The sequence below is a fragment of the Schistocerca americana genome, chromosome 7, assembly GCF_021461395.2.
Source record: "Schistocerca americana isolate TAMUIC-IGC-003095 chromosome 7, iqSchAmer2.1, whole genome shotgun sequence".
Classification (NCBI taxonomy): Eukaryota; Metazoa; Arthropoda; class Insecta; order Orthoptera; family Acrididae; genus Schistocerca; species Schistocerca americana.
The window spans coordinates 194,264,539-194,287,161 of NC_060125.1; the positions used below are offsets into that span (position 1 = coordinate 194,264,539).

Sequence of the window (22,623 nt, forward strand, 5' to 3'; positions counted from 1 at the left end):
CCCTCTTCAAAGTTCTCCTTGTTTTAATAGAATATCCAACTTTAGGTGCATATATTTGCATAGTTTGCATATCCTTCTCCTTCCTTCCTTATTCAAACCTCCTCTCCTAATTACTGTCACACCATGTCAACCTTCTTCTTCATTGCTACTCTAGTACAGCTTTGGGAATAGCTGGGTCATCTTCCTTTATATCTTGGATGACACACACACACACACACACACACACACACACACACACACACAGAGAGAGAGAGAGAGAGAGAGAGAGAGAGAGAGAGAGAGAGAGATTATTAGCAGCCCTATTACATATTTTAATTTCTGTTAGGAAAAAGAAAAAGTCTTTAAGCAATTGGCATATGTGTGAAGATGTCACTAGTTGACAGTGTAGTATAATGTCAAATGACTTTTGACTTTCGGAAGTCTAGGTACATGAAATATTCTGGTCCAAATGCATCCGTTATTTGAAGAAGAAGAAGAAGAAGAAGAAGAAGAAGAAGAAGAAAAAAAAATTATCTATGAATAAAGCAAGTTGTCTTACACATGACTGGTTTCTCACTAACCTAGGTCAGTTTTTTGAGAAAATCTTTTCCTGCAGTAATGTCTTAAGGTGCAATCCTAAAATATTCCCCAGGATCCGACAACAGAAAAATGTTGACAAAATTCTGTGCATCCATTTTTTATTTTTATATTTTCTCTGAAAAATCACTTGTTTATGCTTTAGGCGAAAAGTTAATTCCTATGTGCACAAAACAACAGGTCTGTGCCGGCTACTGAAATAATTTTACATGACATATTTTCAGCCTTTTTAAACACAGCGTAGTTACAATGTGGCTAGTGATATATCATTTTACTTTTGCACAAAGATGGCAGTAAAGATAAATTTCCACACGTGTTTCTGATTAGCAGGTGTTATTCCTTATTAATTTTTTTCTTTTAATTACAGGAGAACTGAATGCTATAGCACCATTGATCTCCAACTTCTTTTTGGCAGCTTACGCTTTAATAAACTTCAGTACATTTCATGCTTCACTTGCCAAACCTATTGGGTGGAGGCCAAAATTTAGGGTAAGGAACCGGCTAAAATAATTAGGTTGTAGTGATTAATTAATTAAATACTCTCATGTACTTGAAATGAATACACACTTGCCCCTCTCTTTCTACAGTACTACAACATGTGGCTTAGCCTTCTGGGAGCTATTCTGTGTGTGGGTGTCATGTTTCTAATTAGCTGGTGGACAGCGCTCATAACACTTGCTTGTGTTATGGCATTGTACCTCATAGTATCATATCGAAGACCAGGTAAATTATAAATAAACATTCAAAATATAACATCATTTTTAAAATTTTAAATTTATGACTAAAGATAACAATTGCTTTTAATATGTTTTCCTTTCCATGAAATTATAGTTTTATCTTTAGGCAGCATTATACAGATATTTTTAACTCCCAGATCTTGTATTCAAAGTTGAAAGATAAATAACTAGAAACTCATTCACCTGATCATCCTGTGTCTTGTATTAAGTGTTTTCCAATCAGTTCTTGACAGTATCAGGCCTCAAGTTCATTGTCAAATGTTTTTCATTGCTAACATTTTTTTCAAGAATGTATTATTTCAGAGAGAGTCCTTGTTCCAGTGATTAGAATAAAACTGAAGCATCCATTTCTTATCACCATTTTCAAACTCTGTGTCTGAGGTATAACACATCAACTTACCCAGTCAGTGCTTGTAATGCTTTCAGTGGTTCTTTAATTATTAATATTGTGGTTTTATTTATTCATAACACCTTTCTTTGTTAATTTTTTTTGTTTGCCATTAACAATATTCTGTCATTTCCATGTGTGCAGAAGTGAACTGGGGTTCTTCAACCCAAGCACAAACATACAAGAATGCCCTGCTTTCTGTACAGCAGCTGAACAATGTTGAAGAACATGTGAAGAATTATAGGCCTCAGATATTGGTACTATCTGCGATGCCCAGTCATCGACCACCTCTGATAGACTTCGCGTACCTTATGACAAAAAATTTGTCTCTACTGATGTGTGGTCATATCATTCAGGTATGTGATTAGTGATTTGACATTCCCAGGAGAAATAATAATCTTCATTGTTTTCACATTTCTTGATTATATCAATGAATGAGCTAAATTGCTGATGAAGCTTTTTTGTATTTTAGTTTTATCCATCTCAAGATTCCCTCCATTCAGTGAATAGAAGCTGATTTCTTTGACTATTGTAAAGATAGTGTTATCTGCTGTAAATATCTTGTGTTTAATTTAGGAAGCAATGAGAGTTTCTTGCATCATAATTTTGAAGTAAAAGTTTACTGAAAGTCTATAGAAAAGACAAAACTCAAAATGTTCAAAAATGTAACATCGCACACTTCACAAAATGAAAAAAACTTAGTATCCTATGACTGCAATATCAGTGAGCCCCTATTGAAATCAGTCAACTCATACACATATCTGCATTAACAGTTTGTAGGGCTGAAAAATAGAATGATCACATAGGCTCACTTGTTGGTAAGGCAGGTGTCAGACTCCAGTCCAGTAATAGAATACTAGGGAAACGAAATCAGTCTACAAAGGAGATTGCTTACAAAACACTTATGTGACCCACTCTAGAATATTTCTCAAGTGTGTGGGAGCCATACCGCATGGAAATGACAGGGCATATGAAATGTGTACCGAGAAGGGCAGCACGAATGATCACAAGTCTGTTTGAGAATGTCACGGAAATGCTGCCAAAGTTTGTCATGTGCTTGAAGGTAGACACCAGCTATCCTAAGAATGCCTGTTTATAGAATTTCAGGAACCAGCTTTAAACAAAGAATCTAGGAATGCAGTACAACATCTACATGTACCTCACATATCTATCACAATTTAGATTAGGATATAATAGAGGGAAACATTCCACGTGGGAAAAATATATCTAAAAACAAAGATGATGTGACTTACCAAACGAAAGTGCTGGCAGGTCGATAGACACACAAACAAACACAAACATACACACAAAATTCAAGCTTTCACAACCAACGGTTGCTTCATCAGGAAAGAGGGAAGGACAGGGAAAGACAAAAGGATGTGGGTTTTAAGGGAGAGGGTAAGGACTCATTCCAATCCCAGGAGCGGAAAGACTTACCTTAGGGGGAAAAAGGACAGGTATACACTCGCACACACACCCATATCCATCCCCACATACACAGACACAAGCAGACATTTGTAAAGGCACTCTTTCAAATTCTGAAGGTGGCAGGGGTAAAATACAGGGAGCGAAAGGCTATTTACAATTTGTACAGAAACCAGATGGCAGTTGTCAGAGTCGAGGGACATGAAAGGGAAGCAGTGGTTGGGAAGAGAGCAAGACAGGGTTGTAGTCTCTCCCCGATGTTATTCAATCTGTATATTGAGAAAGCAGTGAAGGAAACAAAAAAAAAAAAAAAATTTGGAGTAGGTATTAAAATCCATGGAGAAGAAATAAAAACTTTGAGGTTCGCCGATGACATTGTAATTCTGTCAGAGACAGCAAAGGACTTGCAAGAGCAGTTGAACAGAATGGATAGTGTCTTGAAAGGAGGATATAAGATGAACATCAACAAAAGCAAAACGAGGATAATGGAATGTAGTCGAATTAAGTCGGGTGATGCTGAGAGAATTAGATTAGGAAATGAGACACTCAAAGTAGTAAAGGAGTTTTGCTATTTGGGGAGCAAAATAACTGATGACAGTTGAAGTAGAGAGGATATAAAATGTAGACTGGCAATGGCAAGGAAAGCATTTCTGAAGAAGAGAAATTTGTTAACATCGAGTATAGATTTAAGTGTCAGGAAGTCATTTTTGAAAGTATTTGTATGGAGTGTAGCCATGTATGGAAGTGAAACATGGACAATAAATAGTTTGGATAAGAAGAGAATAGAAGCTTTCGAAATGTGGTGTTACAGAAGAATGCTGAAGATTAGATGGGTAGACCACATAACTAATGAGGAAATATTGAATAGGATTGGGGAGAAGAGAAGTTTGTGGCACAACTTGACTAGAAGAAGGGATCGGTTGGTAGGACGTGTTCTGAGGCATCAAGGGATCACCAATTTAGTATTGGAGGGCAGGGTGGAGGGTAAAGATTGTAGAGGGAGACCGAGAGATGAATACACTAAGCAGATTCAGAAGGATGTAGGTTGCGGTAGGTACTGGGAGATGAAGAAGCTTGCACAGGATAGAGTAGCATGGAGAGCTGCATCAAACCAGTCTCAGGACTGAAGACCACAACAACAAGAACAATGAAAGGCATTTAGAAGCCAAGAATCTTATGTGTTCTGACAGAAATTAATAATGCGGATAATAAGATTAAAACTATATGGAATATTGTCAAACGGGAGACGGAGCAGTCTGACAGTGCACAGCCCACCATAGCAATAAACCTAAATGATGATGTTGTGAGTGATAATTCACAAATTGCAAGTATTTTTAACAATCACTTTCTGAATGTAGCAGTAAAAATAGGGTTAAAGGGTTCAGTTGAAGAAGCAAAAAAATATGTTAAAAATGTCACTCCCCAGGACTTTGGGCCTTTAGAAATAGCACCAACATCCCCCAATGAAATTAAGGGAATTATAAATGTACTGAAAAAAGAGCTCATGTGGTGTTGATTGAGTCTCTAACAGAATTTTGAAGTGTTGTTCTAATTTAATAAGTGGAGTCCTTAGCGATATATGTAATGCTTCACTGGCACAGGTAATTTTTCCAGACAGATTGAAATATGCAATTGTCAAACCTCTTCATAAAAAAGGGGACAAGAGTGACTTAAATAATTATAGACCAATCTCATTGCTGACTTCATTTTCTAAAATTTCGAAAAAGTTATGTATTCAGTAGTAGTTTCACATTTAAGTGAAAATTATTTACTCAGCTTGTCACAGTTCGGATTCTGGAAGGGTTACTTGACTGAGAATGCTATCTACACATTTACCCATCAAATAGTACAAGCCCTAAATAACAAATTATCACCAGTTTGTGTTTTTTGTGATCTGTCCAAGGCACTTGACTGTGTGGATCATGTGACACTCTTAGAAAAACTCAGGTTTTATGGAATTGAAGGCTACACACACAGCTGGTTTGAATCGTACTTAATGAACAGAAAGCAAAAAGTTGTGCTGAATAGCACAAATAATGTTGGGAGGGTGGTAAATTCTAGTGAATGGGGAGTTATCACAAAGGGAGTCCCACGGGGTACAATTTTAGGTCCTCTGCTGTTCCTTATTCGTGTGAATGACATCCCACTTAATGTTCAGCAAGCAGAACTAGTACTTTTTGCAGATGACACAAGTGAAATAATAAATTGCATTCCAGAAAAAGCAGCTGAAGATATTGTTGAAGATGTCTTTCAAAGAATTATTAAGTGGTTCTCAGAAAATGGACTCTCCCTTAATTTTGAAAAAAAAAACTCACTATATCCAGTTCTGTACACTGAATAGAGTCGTACCAACAATTAATGTAGCATATAAACAGGGCTCAGTTAACAGGGTAGATTTCTCCAAATGTTTGGGTGTTCACATTGATGATAACTTGAACTGGAAGAAGCATATTGCTGAGCTTCTCAAACAACTAAGTTGAGCTTCTTTGGCTCTTCGCATAATCGCTAGTCTTGGCAATAAACAGATCAGCCTCCAAACGTACTTTTCATATTTCCACTCAATAATGTCTTATGGGGTAACTCATCACTTACATGGAACCTCCCCATCGCACCCCCTCAGATTTAGTTCTAAGTTGGCACAGTGCATAGGCCTTGAAAAATTGAACACAGATCAATCGAGAAAACAGGAAGAAGTTGTGTGGAACTATGAAAAATATAAGCAAAATATGCAAACTGAATAGTCCATGTGCAAGATAAGCAACTTCAAGGAGAGAGTGAACTCAGGAGCGCCGTGGTCCCGTGGTTAGCATGAGCAGCTGCGGACCGAGAGGTCCTTGGTTCAAGTCTTCCATCGAGTGAAAAGTTTACTTTCTTTATTTTCACAAAGTTATGAACTGTCCGTTCGTTCATTGACATCTCTATTCACTGTAATAAATTTAGTGTCTGTGTTTTGCGACCGCACCGCAAAACCATGCGATTAGTAGACGAAAGGACGTGCCTTGCCAATGGGAACCGAAAACATTTGATCGCAAGGTCATAGGTCAACCGATTGCTCCATAGGAAAACACGTCTGATATATTCTATACGACACTCATGACGGCATGTGCGTCACATGACAGGAATATGTTGTCGACCCACCTAACTTGGACACTTGGCGAATGGGTAAAAAGATTCTTCTACCTTGCCCAATTTAGATTTTCTTGTGGATGTGACAATCACTCCCAAAAAAGTGATTAAAACATAAGAGTTTGTCACATAACCTGCAACAAATGTGTGTGTGAAATCTTATGGGACTTAACTGCTAAAGTCATGAGTCCCTAAGCTTACACACTACTTAACCTAAATTATCCTAAGGACAAACACACACAACCATGCCTGAGGGGGGGCCTCGAATCTCTGCCAGGATCAGCTGCACAGTCCATGACTGCAGCGCCATAGACCGCCGGCTAATCCCGCGCAGCAAACTGCAACAAATGAATGCAACAGTTTCACAGTCGCACAGTTTTCCCTGTGCTCTGTCAAAACGTATGTTTTTAACGTTTTCAAATTTTTCCTTGTGTAGACTGTCAAATCCTGCATATGTCCAAGCAAATCTGAACATGTCCTGGAATTTTGGAGAGCAAAGTTGATTATCTGTGAGTGCCTGAACTTTGATAATTGTCTGAAAATAAAAAATTAAAATATTCACTCGAGGGAAGACTTGAACTGAGGACCTCTCGTTCCGCAGCTGCTCACGCTAACCATGGGACCACGGCACTCCTGAGCTCACATTCTCCTTGATGTTGCCTATCTTGCGCATGGACTACTCAATTTGCATATTTTGCTTATTTTTTCATAGTTCCACACAACTTCTTCCTGTTTCCTCAATTTATCTGTGTTCAGTTTTTCAAGGCCTATCCACTGTGCCTACTTATAACTAAATCTGAGGGGGGTGTGATGGGGAGGTTTCCTTGTTAGACATAAAGTATTGATTGCACAAAAGAGAGCAGTGAGAATAATTAGTGGTGGTCACCCAAGGACATCATGTAGGCACCTTTTCAAAGAGTTAGGTATTGTAACTGCACCATTAGACAGGGTGTATACGACCCAGGACAACTGGGAAATCCGGGAAAAACCCGGGATATTTTTAGAATTTCGGGAATTTTTCATTGTTTTAGTTTTCAGTTAAATTTTTGTAATTTTGACTGGTGAGAACCGATGCTCTAACAAAGGATACTACTGTATCCCGCTACTGCAGAATAATACTTCAACAATGAAACATAAACGAGAGAAAAAACGAAAATAACTTAAATTGCAAAGGAAATGTGCCATATACAACAACGACATACAGTGCTCATGTAAGCATCTGCCAACATCAAAATGTGTCAAATGGTTTTATATTAGATTCGTTTTAGCAGTTACGAACGGGCTCATGCGCATTCGCAGTTGAGTCGCATTTGAGTAGTGGATTCTCCCGCTTCTGGCTACAGGAATGTGGCTGTTGGCTGTGCAAGCAGTCGCGGCTAGATGCTACCGGGAAAAGGGGGCACCAAATTCATATTCTTGAGGGAAAAAAACTTGTTTCACAAAGTGCCTAGCATTCAGCGCAATCTTGTCTGTCGATTATTCATATGATGTTAATATAATAGAGGGAAACATTCCACGTGGGAAAAATGTATCAAAAAACAAAGATGATGTGACTTACCAAACGAAAGCGCTGGCAGGTCGAAAGACACACAAACATACACACAAAATTCAGGCTTTCGCAACAAACTGTTGCCTCATCAGGAAAGAGGGAAGGAGAGGGAAAGACGAAAGGATGTGGGTTTTAAGGGAGAGGGTAAGGAGTCATTCCAATCCCGGGAGCGGAAAGACTTACCTTAGGGGGAAAAAGGATGGGTATACACTCGCACACACACACATATACATATCTCCGCTAATTTCAATTTGCCGCCACTAATACCTTACCTGTCTTTCTACAACATCTTTGCCTCTTTACTTCCACCTCGACTGACATCTCTGCCCAAACTCTTTGCCTTTACAAATGTCTGCTTGTGTCTGTGTATGTGTGGATGGATATGTGTGTGTGTGCGAGTGTATACCCGTCCTTTTTTCCCCCTAAGGTAAGTCTTTCCGCTCCCGGGATTGGAATGACTCCTTACCCTCTCCCTTAAAACCCACATCCTTTCGTCTTTCCCTCTCCTTCCCTCTTTCCTGATGAGGCAACAGTTTGTTGTGAAAGCCTGAATTTTGTGTGTATGTTTGTGTTTGTTTGTGTGTCTTTAGACCTGCCAGCGCTTCGTTTGGTAAGTCACATCATCTTTGTTTTTTGATAGATTATTCATATGATTTTGAAATGCTTCCCTGTTGACTTTTGAACAAATTTTAAGTTAATTTCTGAATGAATCATAAGTTGATTTTTGGATGCATGCATAATGTATGTGATGTTTGTCAGGAGAATCCTCATTGCATCTAGAAATTAACTTTCCGCGGACAAAAGGGGATGGGGCTGTACGAGCTGAGGGAGTAAAGCCGAATGGATGAATGCCAATCGCTGTCTGAATATGTGGTTGATTGGGTTTGCGAATGATCAGCATTGTTGTAATTACTAGTGAAATCCATAGATTCAGACTACCAGAGTGGATGGAAATAAACGACTGACAGGAATAACAGGTGAGAAATATTACGTATTATCTTCTCGGTGTATCCAAGAAAATGAAATTTTGACAGAAAATTTTTGGCCAGATCGCTACAGTAGTAAGGACCAGTAGTACAGTCCCCGGCTAGCAGCCGCTTAAGTTCTACTCTGGAAGTAACGCGGAAAACGTGTTGTTCGAACACATAATAACGCCTAACTGGAAAATAATCGCGGGATAACTAAACCTATGATTCTGGCAGGGTTAGTGAAGTTAAGAGGCGAACAAATTTTGACAATGGCAGCAATAGCTACAGAATTGGTGATGACAAGATTGTTAGAACGAGGAAGGAGAAGAAACGTGACATCACACAAAGAAGAATAAGACGATTCCAAATTTATATAAAAATTTCGTAATACTACATTTCGATTTCATGCTTGAGAAGCTGGTGCGTATGAATGAAATGTGAAACTATTTCCTAACATAAAGCTTTTTGCTTGTAGTAGGCCTAATAGGCATTTGTTAGTGGTACTTCATGGATTAAATTCAGTCGTGTTATAAAAATGGCCATTTGTGCCAAAACAGTCTCATTTATTTGGTGTGTTACAAAATTGCTACCACATTAGAGAGCCCTATTTTGTTTTATCTAGTAGATAGTGACAAAATAGACGAAATCAAATTGAGAAACCACATCAGTCTTGGGTATTATTTGTATTAACAGCTTTTTCAGTATTAGATAATGACATTTCAATTTTTCAAAAACGTTTGACGAACTTTGATGAGGTAATAGATTCGTTCGCAGAAAGGAAAGCATGCCATGTAAAGCTGTAGCAAGGTTGGAGAGAAAAAAAAGCTAGGACCTAACATTTGAAGAAGTGTGTAATTTCTTGCTTATCTCTTGTCAGTATTGGTTTTATATATCCTATATTCAATTTTATGCCACACAAAACAGCAAGTTATTAACTAATAGGCCATAAAGAGTTCAATTTTCTGAAGAGTTCTTGGTCTCTTGATTACAAATAATCCCATCCGCTATTAATTGCAAGATTTTTTTTAAAGAGGGGCGGTGTGTCAAACCGGCCGACTGGGAGAAGGAGAGGCACCATAGGACATTTCAATTTCCACTCTCCTGAATATAGTTTGGACGTGCGGTAGAAAAATGCTTTATGAAGAGGCGTGGCACTGCACTTTGGCATACTTAAGACCAAATAATGTCTTGCATTTCCTTGAATACATGTGTTTTAGTTTCAGACTTTTCAGAAAGATGTGCGCTACAAGATGAACATATTTTGAAAATTCGATTTTTTTTAGTTTTGACCCGGTTCGCAAATGTCGTAGATCCAGGGCTGATGCACAGAGCGTCTGAGTTAGGGGGTAGTCTCCACATGACCCGTGTTTACATTTAGTGATTTTGCTGTTTCCCCATCATTTACTCTCACGTCAAATGAAAACAAAATGGCTATCTGTGGCCGGGAGCTATCTAGTGAAATAAAACACATTCACATAATTACGGAAGGTTAAAATATGTCATTAGTTTCAGATTTGATTTTATTTCCACCTTTCTGACAGCCAAGCATTAATCACCTTGCGGAACAATGAAGCTATTTTTGTCTGTTTGATAAAGAAACTTGACTTTTGTTAACCTGATCTGCAGAGGCAGTCAATGTATTTGAAACGAAATGTTTAATTCCACAGTACTCGCTAGTTTCAACTGTTTGCTGCATTTCAGGTGCACGTTTTCATTTTCTAGCATGTGTGGCATTATGCCACAATGAAGAACCAAACATGATATAATAGAGTACTGGTGCTCCAAGAAAATTTACATCCCCAAAACAACATTGAAAAGCTTAATATCAGCTCGAGGTCTACTTCATTGAGAATCTGGACATACGAATTTCCACTTTAAGTATGCACTTTGAATGTGCACGTTTTAATATGGTTCACAAAATTCTGATACTTTTGCAGTATCCTCTGATGTCTTGTTTCTTTTATGACATAATGTATGATCTTTCAATGTTTTATACGTACATACATATGGGCTTCTTACGTCATGATAGCTACCCAAGTGTGGTGTCGCCTGTTATCAGTGCTTTCTGGCAACTGCTGAAACGAACCTATTTATCACAGCTCGCAGGAAAATATTGTGAATAGTGGTTTGAAAAGTGTTACTTTCAAAGTAAATATCCTCTTACGTAAGTTGAACTATGTGCAAGAATGTACCATGAATTTATTAAATCACAGAGCGTTTGACTCTCATTGATGACGAGCCATTTAGAAGAATATCGAACCCTAAAGATCAGACGTTTATGTCATTACTAAAAATTTTACTGGCTCATTGTATGATATGTCTTAAAGTGTAACACGTGCATAAAAGATCAACAGTATGTGCGAAAGCTTAGCTTCTCTTGCAGCTTGAGAACAATATTATATGTGAAAGCTTTGCTTTTCTTGTAGCAACACTATGTATATTAATTTAAACTATTAACTTTCCCTGTTTGTGTGTTCGTGCTACTTAACAGTGATGTTGCTGTTGGCTGACTACATTACGTGTCCTATGCTCTGAATATCCGCTGTTATCGGCTGGCGAGATCACGTGACATGAGCTACGAACGGCTTACAAAAGCGCATCGAAGTTTCTTTTTCTAAAGTGCCAGGAAATTGTACGCCCGTGTATAAAACCATAACCATTCAAAGGATTGATAGGGAAAATACACTGTCACCCAGGAGAATGTGTATTTTTAACTGGGAAATCCGGGAATTTTTTTTCCTTGTCCACATATACACCCTGTTAGAGTACATATATTTGTTAATGATATTCATTACAAATAATCCATCTCAATTCGCGAAGAACAGTGATGTTCATACGTACAACACTAGAGGGAAAAATTACCTTTCCTATCCGTTATTGAAGCTGTCAGTTGCTCAAAAAGGAGTACATTAGTCACCAAGAAAAATCTTTGATTGTTTGCCCAACAACATAAAGTGTCTGGCAGGTAGCAGATCAAGTTTTAAATCTAGCTTAAAATCATTTCTTTTGGACAACTCCTACTCCGTGGACGAGTTTCTGTTTCAGAAATAGAAAAAAAAAAAGTACTTCTAAATGTAGTTGCATGTGTAGAACTAAAAATTTCAGTAATATTAATATTAGCACTATTCATGTGTGTATATATATCTTGTAATCTGACTTGTTCCACGCCTTATCGATAAAATAATTGGGAAAATGATGTACGGAACATGACATAACTAAAACTAAAACTGCATTGTTATTTACTAGACCATTATGTCACTCTGTAATTTCACCAATTTTCTAAGTTGAGTGTTCTCTTTCATATCTTTAACTAGATTTGAACATCATTGGGATAATGGGCATTTTAGGATTGAAACCTTGTACTATAAAGGAGGATGGGTGACAAGTACTTGCAAGCTTCTACTGTCCCTCTAGCTTAAGCACTGAGCATGAATATAGTGTGTGTGTGTGTGTGTGTGTGTGTGTGTGTGTGTGTGTGTGTGTGTGTGTGTGTGTGTGCATGCGTGCGTTCGTGTGTCGTCCTTTGGTAGAAACTTCCTTTGTAACTTTCCCCAACGTAACATATTCCTCTATTAGTTACGAAAGCTAGGTAGTGTGTCCCTTATTTATGAGTGTTTTTAGTGTCTAGTGGCTGCAGTATATGTTTTGCCTGCAGTATACATTTTTGCCTCCTTAAGGTAAGTAATAGCCAGCAGTTCTGTCTCATAATGTATTAGAAATTTGAGCTTAGGCATTTTATCTCTTTATTTGCATATTGTATCTCATATTTTTACATTTGTCAGTATCACTGACTATTGCACAATAAATTGTCACAAAGTTAAGTAAATTAATCCATTTGCATATAAACTAATTTCACTTGAAAATATTTTTACAGGATGCCTTGAGTCAAAGAGTGCGTAATGTGTTGACGTACAAAGCTCATAATTGGTTAAAATCACATAAAATAAAAGCCTTCTACACACACATTGATGAAGTGAAGTTTGAAGAGGGAGCAAAAGCTTTACTGCAATCTTCTGGAGTTGGGAAGCTGAAACCCAACATCCTATTGATGGGTTATAAGGCTGATTGGACAGAATGTGATAGAAATGAACTAGTGATGTATTTTAATGTGATACAGTAAGTTTTAATTAAACCTAGATCTCGTTAATGGAACATGGAATGCTGCTAATGCAATATGACTCAATAAAAACTCTCTGGGTGCAGTTGTAGATCAAGTGTCAACTATGGCTATTATTTTTCAGCAAGGCACTGGACATGTACATTGCAGTAGCCATACTACGACTACAGGGTGGCTTAGATTACTCAAAAGTGGTAGCTGATGAAGAGGATTTGTTGAAGATGGCCAATGGTGTAAATTCAGAGAAAGGTGTATCGATAGTGCGTCAGAATTCCCAAGAAAGTCTTCCTCGAAATCAGTCTTTCCCTCAGATTTCACAAGGTTGGTTCATATTTTATGTGGGTTTTCTGAAATATATGTTTTCAAACGTTTTTGAATGTTTGTCATTATGGAATATTATTTACTTTATAATTATTTGAATAAAATTTGTAATTTTTTTTTCTTTTTACATGATTATTCCAAAAAATATCACTATTTTTAGTTTTCCTTCTATAGTATCTTTGTAGTGTTTCAGATAATGAGTGTGCTGAAAATTTAAAAGTAGTTATTTCATTTACCAAAAAAATTATAAGATGTTAGTGAAATTTAATATGTTATGTTGTTTTTTTCCTCCTTGATTCCGTTTCAATGAAATGAAGATCTGTACAAATTTATCAGTGTAGGAATTCGTCAGATAACAAAGTCAAGGGGTAAGTTACAGAGATGTTAGTGTTGTTTTGCACACTTCCAAAAACAGTTCGGTGTATATACACGCTTCTGTGCATGCCCTGCAGCCTCTTCCTTGCAAAATGTATACCATAGAGTGTAGTTCTAAAATGTTTAGCACAGTTCACAAATGCTTCGTTTTTGCTTATCATAGCCTCAAGCTAAGGCTATTGGTTATTTCTACGAATGTAGCATAGTGGGCTTAATAATATCTTGAGTGCTGCGCTATCTTCCTGATAATTATTGTGTAAATGAAGTACAGAGATCTCCTTTCTAATAATCATGAGTGAAATAACAGTAATACCTAACTTAATGCAGTAAAGTTTATAGTATCAGTACTGTGTAAACTGTTATGCACAAGATATTAAATCTTTCATGTTTTGAATGTGGGGAGCAAATTGTTACTGATTTTCAATTTTTCATATGATGTGATATATCTGGATATGGTAGTTCGATTTCAGTGTTAGTACCTGGCATAAACTAACATTAAAAATGTATTGAATAAACCTACTTGCTGATGAAAGGCTGATTAGCAATTATTTTTGGTCTTAAGCTCCAAGTTGTATGTAAATGGAATTACTTTGTTGTTGAAGTTTGAGAGTGTGAAATGCATATTTGAATAAAAATGAAAATCCTTATGGGAAGGTTGGGCTTGGGTGTCAGATAACTGAAAGCCCAGCTAAAAGTCATGTTGTATAAGGAAGAAGGAAGGAATCTATGAAGTAAAAGGCATCCAAAAGAATTGAAGATCAAAGATAAATTAGTATGTAATGCACCAGCTTCAGTTCAGAGATGATGGAAGGTAGCAATATAGCAAGAAGTAAAGGTTAGACAAAGACATGGGAGGGAGAGGGGAGAGAGAGAGAGAGAGAGAGAGAGAGAGAGAGAGAGAGAGAGAGAGAGAGAGAGAGAGCTGCTTCTCTGTGGAAAAAGAATATATAAGAAAAATAAGTAGGTTATGTCCCAAAAATTGTCATAGAGGAAGGAATTTTTGGGATCGGGCGAGCGAGTTATTGTAACAGAAAATTGTTATTGTAACAAGTTAAGTGTAGCAATAATGGGAGGACATATGTTAGAGAGTAAGCTTCCATCTCTGGAGTTAATGGAGACTAGTGCTAGTTGGGAATATCCAAATGGCCAAGGATCCAAAAGACACATTACATCAAAGGCAGGCTCACATGTGGAACTGATCAGATTGTTTATTAGCTACCATACAATAACTAAATAAACTTTTATGCAGTGTATGATCACCAACAGACAGTTAGAAATCATAAGTGAACACATACTCATTGTCCACCACATATATGATCGATAACGAGCTCTGTGGCATTGCCCAAGAGATCTGAGGGTCTGATTTACGCTACAGGCCATTCGGATCATCTACCCAATCATCTACCCAACATTACTTTCCCAGTATTCTTTACAGAAGAACATGCCCTCTAATACGAGGGTTGGAACTTTAATGGTGGCAACTATTTATTTACAGCTTGTACAAAATAGATACGTGTTTCAAAGTTTTACTGACCATCAAAGTAGTCACCAACATTGAGTATAACCCATTGCCAGCAATGTGGAAGTCATAGGATATTCTTAGCAGTGCCAGTTGTGTTGACAGTTCGAGCGGCGTGGTCTGTTGCCTGATGGATTAGTAGCAGTTCTGAAGCAAATGCCATGAAGTCAGGCAGTAGACCATGCCACTCGAACTGTGAACACAATTGGCACTGCTAAAGAGTATCCTAAGACTTCCACGTCACTGGCAGAGTGTTATACACAATGCTGGTGACTACTTTGAATGTCAGTAAAACTTTGAAACATGTATCTACTTTGTATGAGCTGTAAATAAATAGTTGCCACTATTAAAGTTCCAACCCTCGTATATACTCTCATCCTTTAACCCTCCAATATTTACTATGTGCTAACTTATCTCCCTTCCTCTATGCTGTTTGTTGGAATTTTACCTTGGTTTGATTTTATTATTTATTGTTTTTTCACCTAGGAGATACTACTTTTACCACCCTTTACTTTTCCCTCCATTTTTTCCATCTCCTTTTTCTCACTATGTTTGTCTCGTTTCCTGGTATTTTGCTCTTAATTTCCTGTACTTTGCTTTATTCTTCCACTTCTCATTTTTACTTCTGACTCAATCCTTTTCTTCTGTTGTCTCTGAAGAGAAGATGATTTAGCATGTACTAATGACCTCCAGATTTCTTTGAAAACCTTTGCTTCATCTTTTCCTTCTCTTATTTTTATACAAGGTAGCTCCTTCTTAGATGATATTAGAATAACTTTCCCTGCCCCACCACTTTCCCTTTACACCCAGGTATCACCCAACTGATTATTTTGCCCTCCCCCTCCACCCCCTCGCCCATCTCAAGAATTAACTGATAGTTTCAAAGGCTAGTTTTGTTGTTATGTGTTTCTGTTTGAAACACTGTGAGCTGTGATTCCTGATGTTGTATCTTGACCATCTTCAAGACCTGAATTTGGTATTTGTTTGTTTGTTTTTTAGCCCACATGACTCATTATGAATTAGACAGTTAACTGTATAAATTGAAAACAGGTACCGCAGGCAAAAGATTCTCAGGTTATTTTAAAGATAATGTACATAATGCTAGTTCTTCTCTGAGCTTTATTGTGGTACTAGCCTTTTCCACATGGTATCACACACATATGCATTCGACAAATATGTTGCACACATTTCCTGTCCCTCACCCCTCTCTCTGTCTACCTATTCCTCTTTCACCCTCTCTCTCTGTCCATATCCTCCTCCACCTTTCTTTGACCATCTTCTCTTTCTCCTCTCTCAGACCATCTCCTCCACCCACTTTATGTCCATATCCTTGTGGCCCCCTCCCCCTAAATCTCCTCCCCACTTCACCATTTTCATCTCCTACTGCCCCCTCTCCCCATTCATCTCCTCCTGCTGCTCGCTGTAACAATCTCCTCTTCCCCCTCTCTATACCAATCTCCTCCTCCCTCTCCCTAACCATCTACTCCTCCCACCTTCTTTGTCTCCTCTCCTGCTTCATCTGTGTGTCCATCCCCTCATGCCCCCTTTCTCAGGACATCCCCTACTATTCCCTTCCTCACTGTCCACCCACTCCCACTCCCCTCCCTCTGCCCAGTCCCTCCTCTATCTTTGAACATTCCCCCGGTTGTGTCCATTGTAGTATGTAGCCCTGTGCATAACAGGCCAGTGAGCAGACTGATATTACTCAAATGCAACACACCTATCATGGAGGACCACCTAACATCAGGGGCTTGAAACGCTTTTTTAAATTATTTTTTTTATTTTTTCCCCTGCTGCGTATGCTGGTTGATACAGCAGACCAATACAGTTCCCAGACAATATGCTTTTTGCTGGGCAGCCTTTATGGCATGGGCTGAAAAAACAACATTTTTGGCCATGGCTGCACTACTATTAGAGTTATGATAGTCATTAAATTTGTGAATCAAATTTGGATGAAATTGATTTAGAGATTTGGGTGGAGATACTAGATGCACATACGTACAGATAGCTTCACACACACACACACACACACACACACACACACACCATAGAATTTTCCCCACACATATCTCCTCGTCCCACCTTTGTGTCTGCCTCTTCCTCCTCCCATTTCTCACCCTCCCACCTACATCTGCCCATCTTTTCCTCCCCGCTCTCTCTGTCTCTTCATCTCCTCCTGCCCCATCACTCTGTCCACCTCTTCCTCCCCTCTCCTCGTATATACCCCTCCAACCTGGTCTCTCTGTCCATCTTATCCTCCCTTTCTCTCACTGTACATCCCTCCTCTCCTGCTCTCTGTCCATCACCACCCTCCCCCCATCTGTCCTCTTCATCCTCCCCCCTCTATCACTTCCCACCTCCCTGTTTAGCTGTTCACCTGTGCACATGTAGCCCCTGAAAGGCATTCTGGTACTGCCCACACAATCCACCTGTCATGCTGGGCAGCCTACATGTCAGGTATAGAACACACTTTTTTGCCCCATCTCCTGTTCTAAGGGAGATAGGAGGCACTAACCCCTACAGTGCTGATTCAATATAGCAAGCCGTTCGTATGTGTACACATCCCATTCTTACTCCTCTCTGTGTCCACCTCATCCTGCTCCTTCTGTGTCCACCCGTTACTCCCACATCTATCTGGCCATCTCCTCTTTCCTCTTCACTCTGTACATCTCCTCCTCTCCCCTCTGTGTATATGACATACTCCTCCTCCTCCTCTCTCTATCCGTTTTCTCCTCTCATCTCTCCCTTTCCATCCCCTCTCTTCCCCTCTCTACATCCATCTTCTCCCCCCCCCCCCCCCCCCCCCCCCCCTCACTCTATCCATCTTCTCCAGCACGCATCTCTGTTCATCTCTTCCTTTTGCTTTCTCCCCGTGTGTCTCCTCCCCCCTCCCCAAGTGTCCATCACCTTCTACCCCATCTCCTTATTCATCTCCCCCTTCTCTCTCTGTCCACCTCCCCTTGCTCCCTCTCTCCATCCATATCTTCCTGGCACCCCTCCCCCCCTCTCTCTCTCGCTCTCTATCTCTATCCTTCCCCTCCCTCCCTATCCATTCCCTCCTACCCTTCTCTCCCTATCCATCCCGTCTTCTATCCATATCAGCCTTCTTTGTTGCCCCCCTGCAAAACAGGTCAACAAGCACGCCAATATTACTCCCACAACATGCCTGTCACACAGGGCAACCTATAAGGCAGGGGCTGAAAAAAAGTACATTTTCCACTATCTCTGATCCTATTGAAGCTGCGAGGTTATTGTGCAATGCTGATACTAGTGAAGCTTGAGGTTTGTGTGCCAAATTTGGATGAAATCAGTTAAAGGGTTTGTGAGGACATCCTGGACATAAACACAAACATACAGTTTGCTTTGTACATTCATGTTAAGAAAAAAACAACACGTTGAACGACTTGAGATTCATATTCACAGGACATGTACATTAGTATGTTGTGCAGAAATTCTGAGTAGTTCAGCGAGTGTCCACGCATATGTTTGCCATGGGCCCTGACAACTTGTTCAGTACGTGATGGCATTGACACGTATAAGGCATGAATGGCATCCTGTGGTATAGCCATCCATGCTGCATTCACCTGTTTCCAAAGTTCATCTGTGATGGTTGGCAATGAGCCACTTTGCTGCACCTGTCGTTTCACCATGTCCCACACATTTTTGATTGGCAACAAACCTGGTGATCTGATGGACTACGGCAAAAGGCTACTCCTGCACAATATGCCAGCTATGCAGGGCAGCTTCCACATTGGGGTTGGGTAAAGTGCTTCTTGCCCTTGAGGTGTAGGCTGCTTGATAATGCGGGCTGATACTACCATCACATGCCTGTCATGCAAGTCAGTCTACATGTCATAGTCTGAAAAAACCGTTTCTTGTCCACATCTGTGCTCCTATAAGAGCTAGGAGACTGTAAATCCCCACAGTGCTGATACTCGTGAAGTATGCTGTTTGTGTGCCAAATTAGGATTAAATCAATCCAGAGGTTTTGGAGGACATGCAGGACATACATACATGCTTGCTTCTTTGTTTTTATGTATGTATGTAGAAAATAGGCTACAGTACTGAACAGAGCTCAGCTTTAGAAATTTTTATTGGTTATATGAAGTAAAGCAGCTTAGTTTCAAATTGGCATTAGAATTAGGTATTTTTTCATGCACATGCTTAATGTAATATCATTTCAACCTTATATAAAATCAACTAAATTGAAAATTAAAAACTATGATCTATATTGGTAAATACTTCTTTTAGTAACATTGATCGTTTTATGTCTTGTATCTCATGTTGTTTCCAGTAACACTGGGGTAGATGGGATGAACAGAATTTACAATATGTGTATTTGTAAACATCAAGGAAAAGTCCAAAAATTAATTGTTACTCTTTTTAGGAGAAAAGTAATGTAATATAATCTGTGTACTGATTATATATTATACATCCAGTGTGATGGTGGTTGTTTGATTGGAAAAAAAAAAAAAATAAACATCCTGGCTCAGTCTTGCTACTGGATGTGAAATTTTTGAAGTAGCAAAAATTGTTGTAATTGTTTGCTGTGGAGTTTGAATTTTTCTCCAGTACACACAGGTTTTTTCTGAGAATCCACATGCCTTATTTTCATAAAGAGACTGCAAACATTTTCTAGTACATAGTATGTTCATACATTATTATTTCAATCGATGATGGACACCACTGGAACAGGAATTGTGGATGTGACTTGTCAAATGTTAGCAGTGATACATCGTCTTTGAAATGCAAAGTGGAAAAGTACGAGTCAACTGATATAAAATACAAGTTTGGTAGTGGGTTTATGTAAGAGAATTTTGTTTATGAATTTCATGCAACACTCCTTTTAATGACATGCTTCATTTGAACAAAAGTATTATAAATTTCAAATTTCTCTTTTGGTCACAGGTGTCATGAAAATGAAACCTAAATGTTCATATATACAGAATTTCCTGAAAGGCCAAGAAGAATCTCAGCAAACTTCTCCAGTATCATGCTGTCATTCCTGATGTGAGACTTTTAAATCACCTATATGCTAGCTGCTTATCTTTATTGGAGGAACAATACTGCATAACTGAGCATGTGGAATATCCACATAAATTCAGAATGCAAGTGGCCATATCACATTGTTATTGGTTGTTAATTATCTCTCTGCAATGGAAAGCTGCTCTTGACTCAGAGCTTCTGTTAACAGAAATGATCATGTTTCACCAAATGATCTCTTCACTGAGAAAGAAATCATTGCTTACTGGAAAGTGGCACATGAAATTGGACATTTGATTTTGTGAGGAACTTGGCAACTGCCAGCCACTGCACCTACTGGCAGGCCTCTCCAGGTTGTCCTGCATTTCACCACAGTCCTCCGGCATTGCAACCTCCCTGTAGCCAACAGTGTCATCTGCACATAGCTTCACACAACTTCCGATGCAGCAAGTATGCGCTGTTTCATTCTTTTGCAGTTACACAGATTTACACTTTTTTTTTTTACTTTGTTTGAGGTACACAACATTTTTTCAGCTTCATTTTCATTGTATAGAATTGAAAATTTGTCAGTCCTGTGGTAACCCTGTATTAACACGATTCACGTTGTCCGTCGCACTTCACCTAGTGTAGACCGGGAACTGTCTGCTAGGCATGCCCGATGAAAAACTGACTGGGCACGGCCCGTGCTGCCTGAGTTGTTGTAGTTCCACCGGCAGAGGGCGTGGCCGAATTCTTGCGCGCCCTCTAGTGGACGGGACTTGACTTGCGGCAACTACTGTCCATGACGCGCTGTGCTGATGTGCGCCTCCTGCGATCTTTCTGGTGGCTTCTGCGCTCCTCCTCCTTCAGTAGGTGAAGCCACTGTGATCCACTGCGTCAGAAGGTGGAGCGTCGTGCAGTAGCAATGACCTCCACGTCCATTGGAGTGCTGGAGTCGGGGGGATCTGCCAACCCTCGAGCCGGAACCTTCGAATACGGGTGGAAGTGACCCACACGAAGAGGCCCCCATCGTCTCACCACCGGATCCTGAGACAGAACAGGTGACAAGCTGTCGAACTCCGGATCCTGTTTCACCTTGGGAGGGGCAAGACCCAGTGGTGGGGACGATGGGGAAGGCACGACCACAGGTAAACCAGCCTCCTGAGAAACCGGGCCTATGATGGGGGCCGGCTCTCGCCGGGGCATCTCTAATGATGGCGATGTCGGTGCTGGAGCTACTGGAGGCCGCCAAGGCTGAGAACCATCACAGTGTGGCAGAGTCACAGGTGGGAGGGGCAGTAGCATCCCCTGAGAAAACAACACGGGTGCCGGCAATGGGGAAGCCGGTGCCTGAGGGGTCGGAGGGTGGGTGCCCAAACGTGGACGTAGCTGATTTTGGTGACGACGTACCTCCCGGTCCCCCGCCTGCAAGGTATACAGACGGCGGCCATTGCGGCGCAGGACCAGCACTGGTATCCAACGTGGGTTGCGACCAAACCCACATGCCCAGACCGACATACCCGGTGGAAAGCCAGGTACCCCATTTTGCGAAGACTGGTGAGGACCAGGCCAGAGGAGGTTCAGCAGAGTCCTAGGTTGGTGCCCGTGGAGGAGCTCTGCGGGGCTGCATTCTCCCATCGGTGTGGTCCGGTATGCTGTCAGGAAAAACGTCAACGCCTCCTCCACAGGAAATTCGTGCACATACTTTTTCATCTGCATCTTAAATGTGTGCTTCCCCATTCGATTGTGGATGAAAGGGGGGAGAGCAAACGTGCCAAATACCGAAGCGCCTACAAAAATCCTGGAAGGTCTGCGAAATAAACTGAGGTCCATTTTCTGATACTAGGGTGACCGGCAGACCTTCCACAGCAAAGATTTTTGCGAGTGCCTGGATTGCAACTTCTGAAGAGGTTGAGGAGCAGCAAACCACATATGGGAATCGGGAATAAGCATCAATGACAATGTGCCAAAAGCCATTGAGAAACGGGCCTGCAAAATCTATGTGAACACGTTCCCATGCCTGGGTTGCAGGTGGCCATGAAGAGAACGCTGACCTGGGAGACGCCTGTTGGCTCGCACACTGGGAACAGGTGGCCACCAAGTGCCCAATTTCTCTGTCAGTACTGGGCCAATACACGTCTGCGAGCCAAGGTTTTAGTACGGGAAACACCCCAGTGCCCCTCATTACCTGAGGGGAGAACCTCCCTTCGCAAACTTGCAGGAACAACCACGGGAGGAGCTGTATCGTCGGTAGCCAGAAGGAGAACTCCTTCGAAGACTGAGAGGCGGTCTCGTAGAACAAAATAATTATGAAGAGGGTCCGAGGCCTGGCCTGGAAGTCAGGACGACCACCCCTGCTGAACGAGGCGAACTACTTGTCGGAGAACCGTGTCAGCTGCCGTTTCCCTGCCAACTCTAGAACTAGTGATCGGGAAGCCATCAACCGCTTGGTGGGATGCCACATCCAAATGAAAACACATAATCTCCTCCTGATCGAACTTAGTATTCGGGCCCATTGGAAGACGGGAAAGAGCGTTGGTGTTGGCATGCTGTCCACTAG

General features: G+C 40.3%; 1 protein-coding gene across 1 annotated transcript in view; it reads left to right on the plus strand.

The window, feature by feature from the left end:
* Positions 1-22,623, plus strand: part of LOC124621803 (bumetanide-sensitive sodium-(potassium)-chloride cotransporter) — a 597,202-nt gene that overhangs the window by 523,863 nt on the left and 50,716 nt on the right. Inside the window, exons 9-13 of the mRNA XM_047147239.1 lie at positions 944-1,065; positions 1,164-1,299; positions 1,846-2,057; positions 12,644-12,885; positions 13,011-13,207. Of these exons, the coding sequence (XP_047003195.1) occupies positions 944-1,065; positions 1,164-1,299; positions 1,846-2,057; positions 12,644-12,885; positions 13,011-13,207 (909 nt within the window). The remainder of the gene's footprint in view (positions 1-943; positions 1,066-1,163; positions 1,300-1,845; positions 2,058-12,643; positions 12,886-13,010; positions 13,208-22,623) is intronic.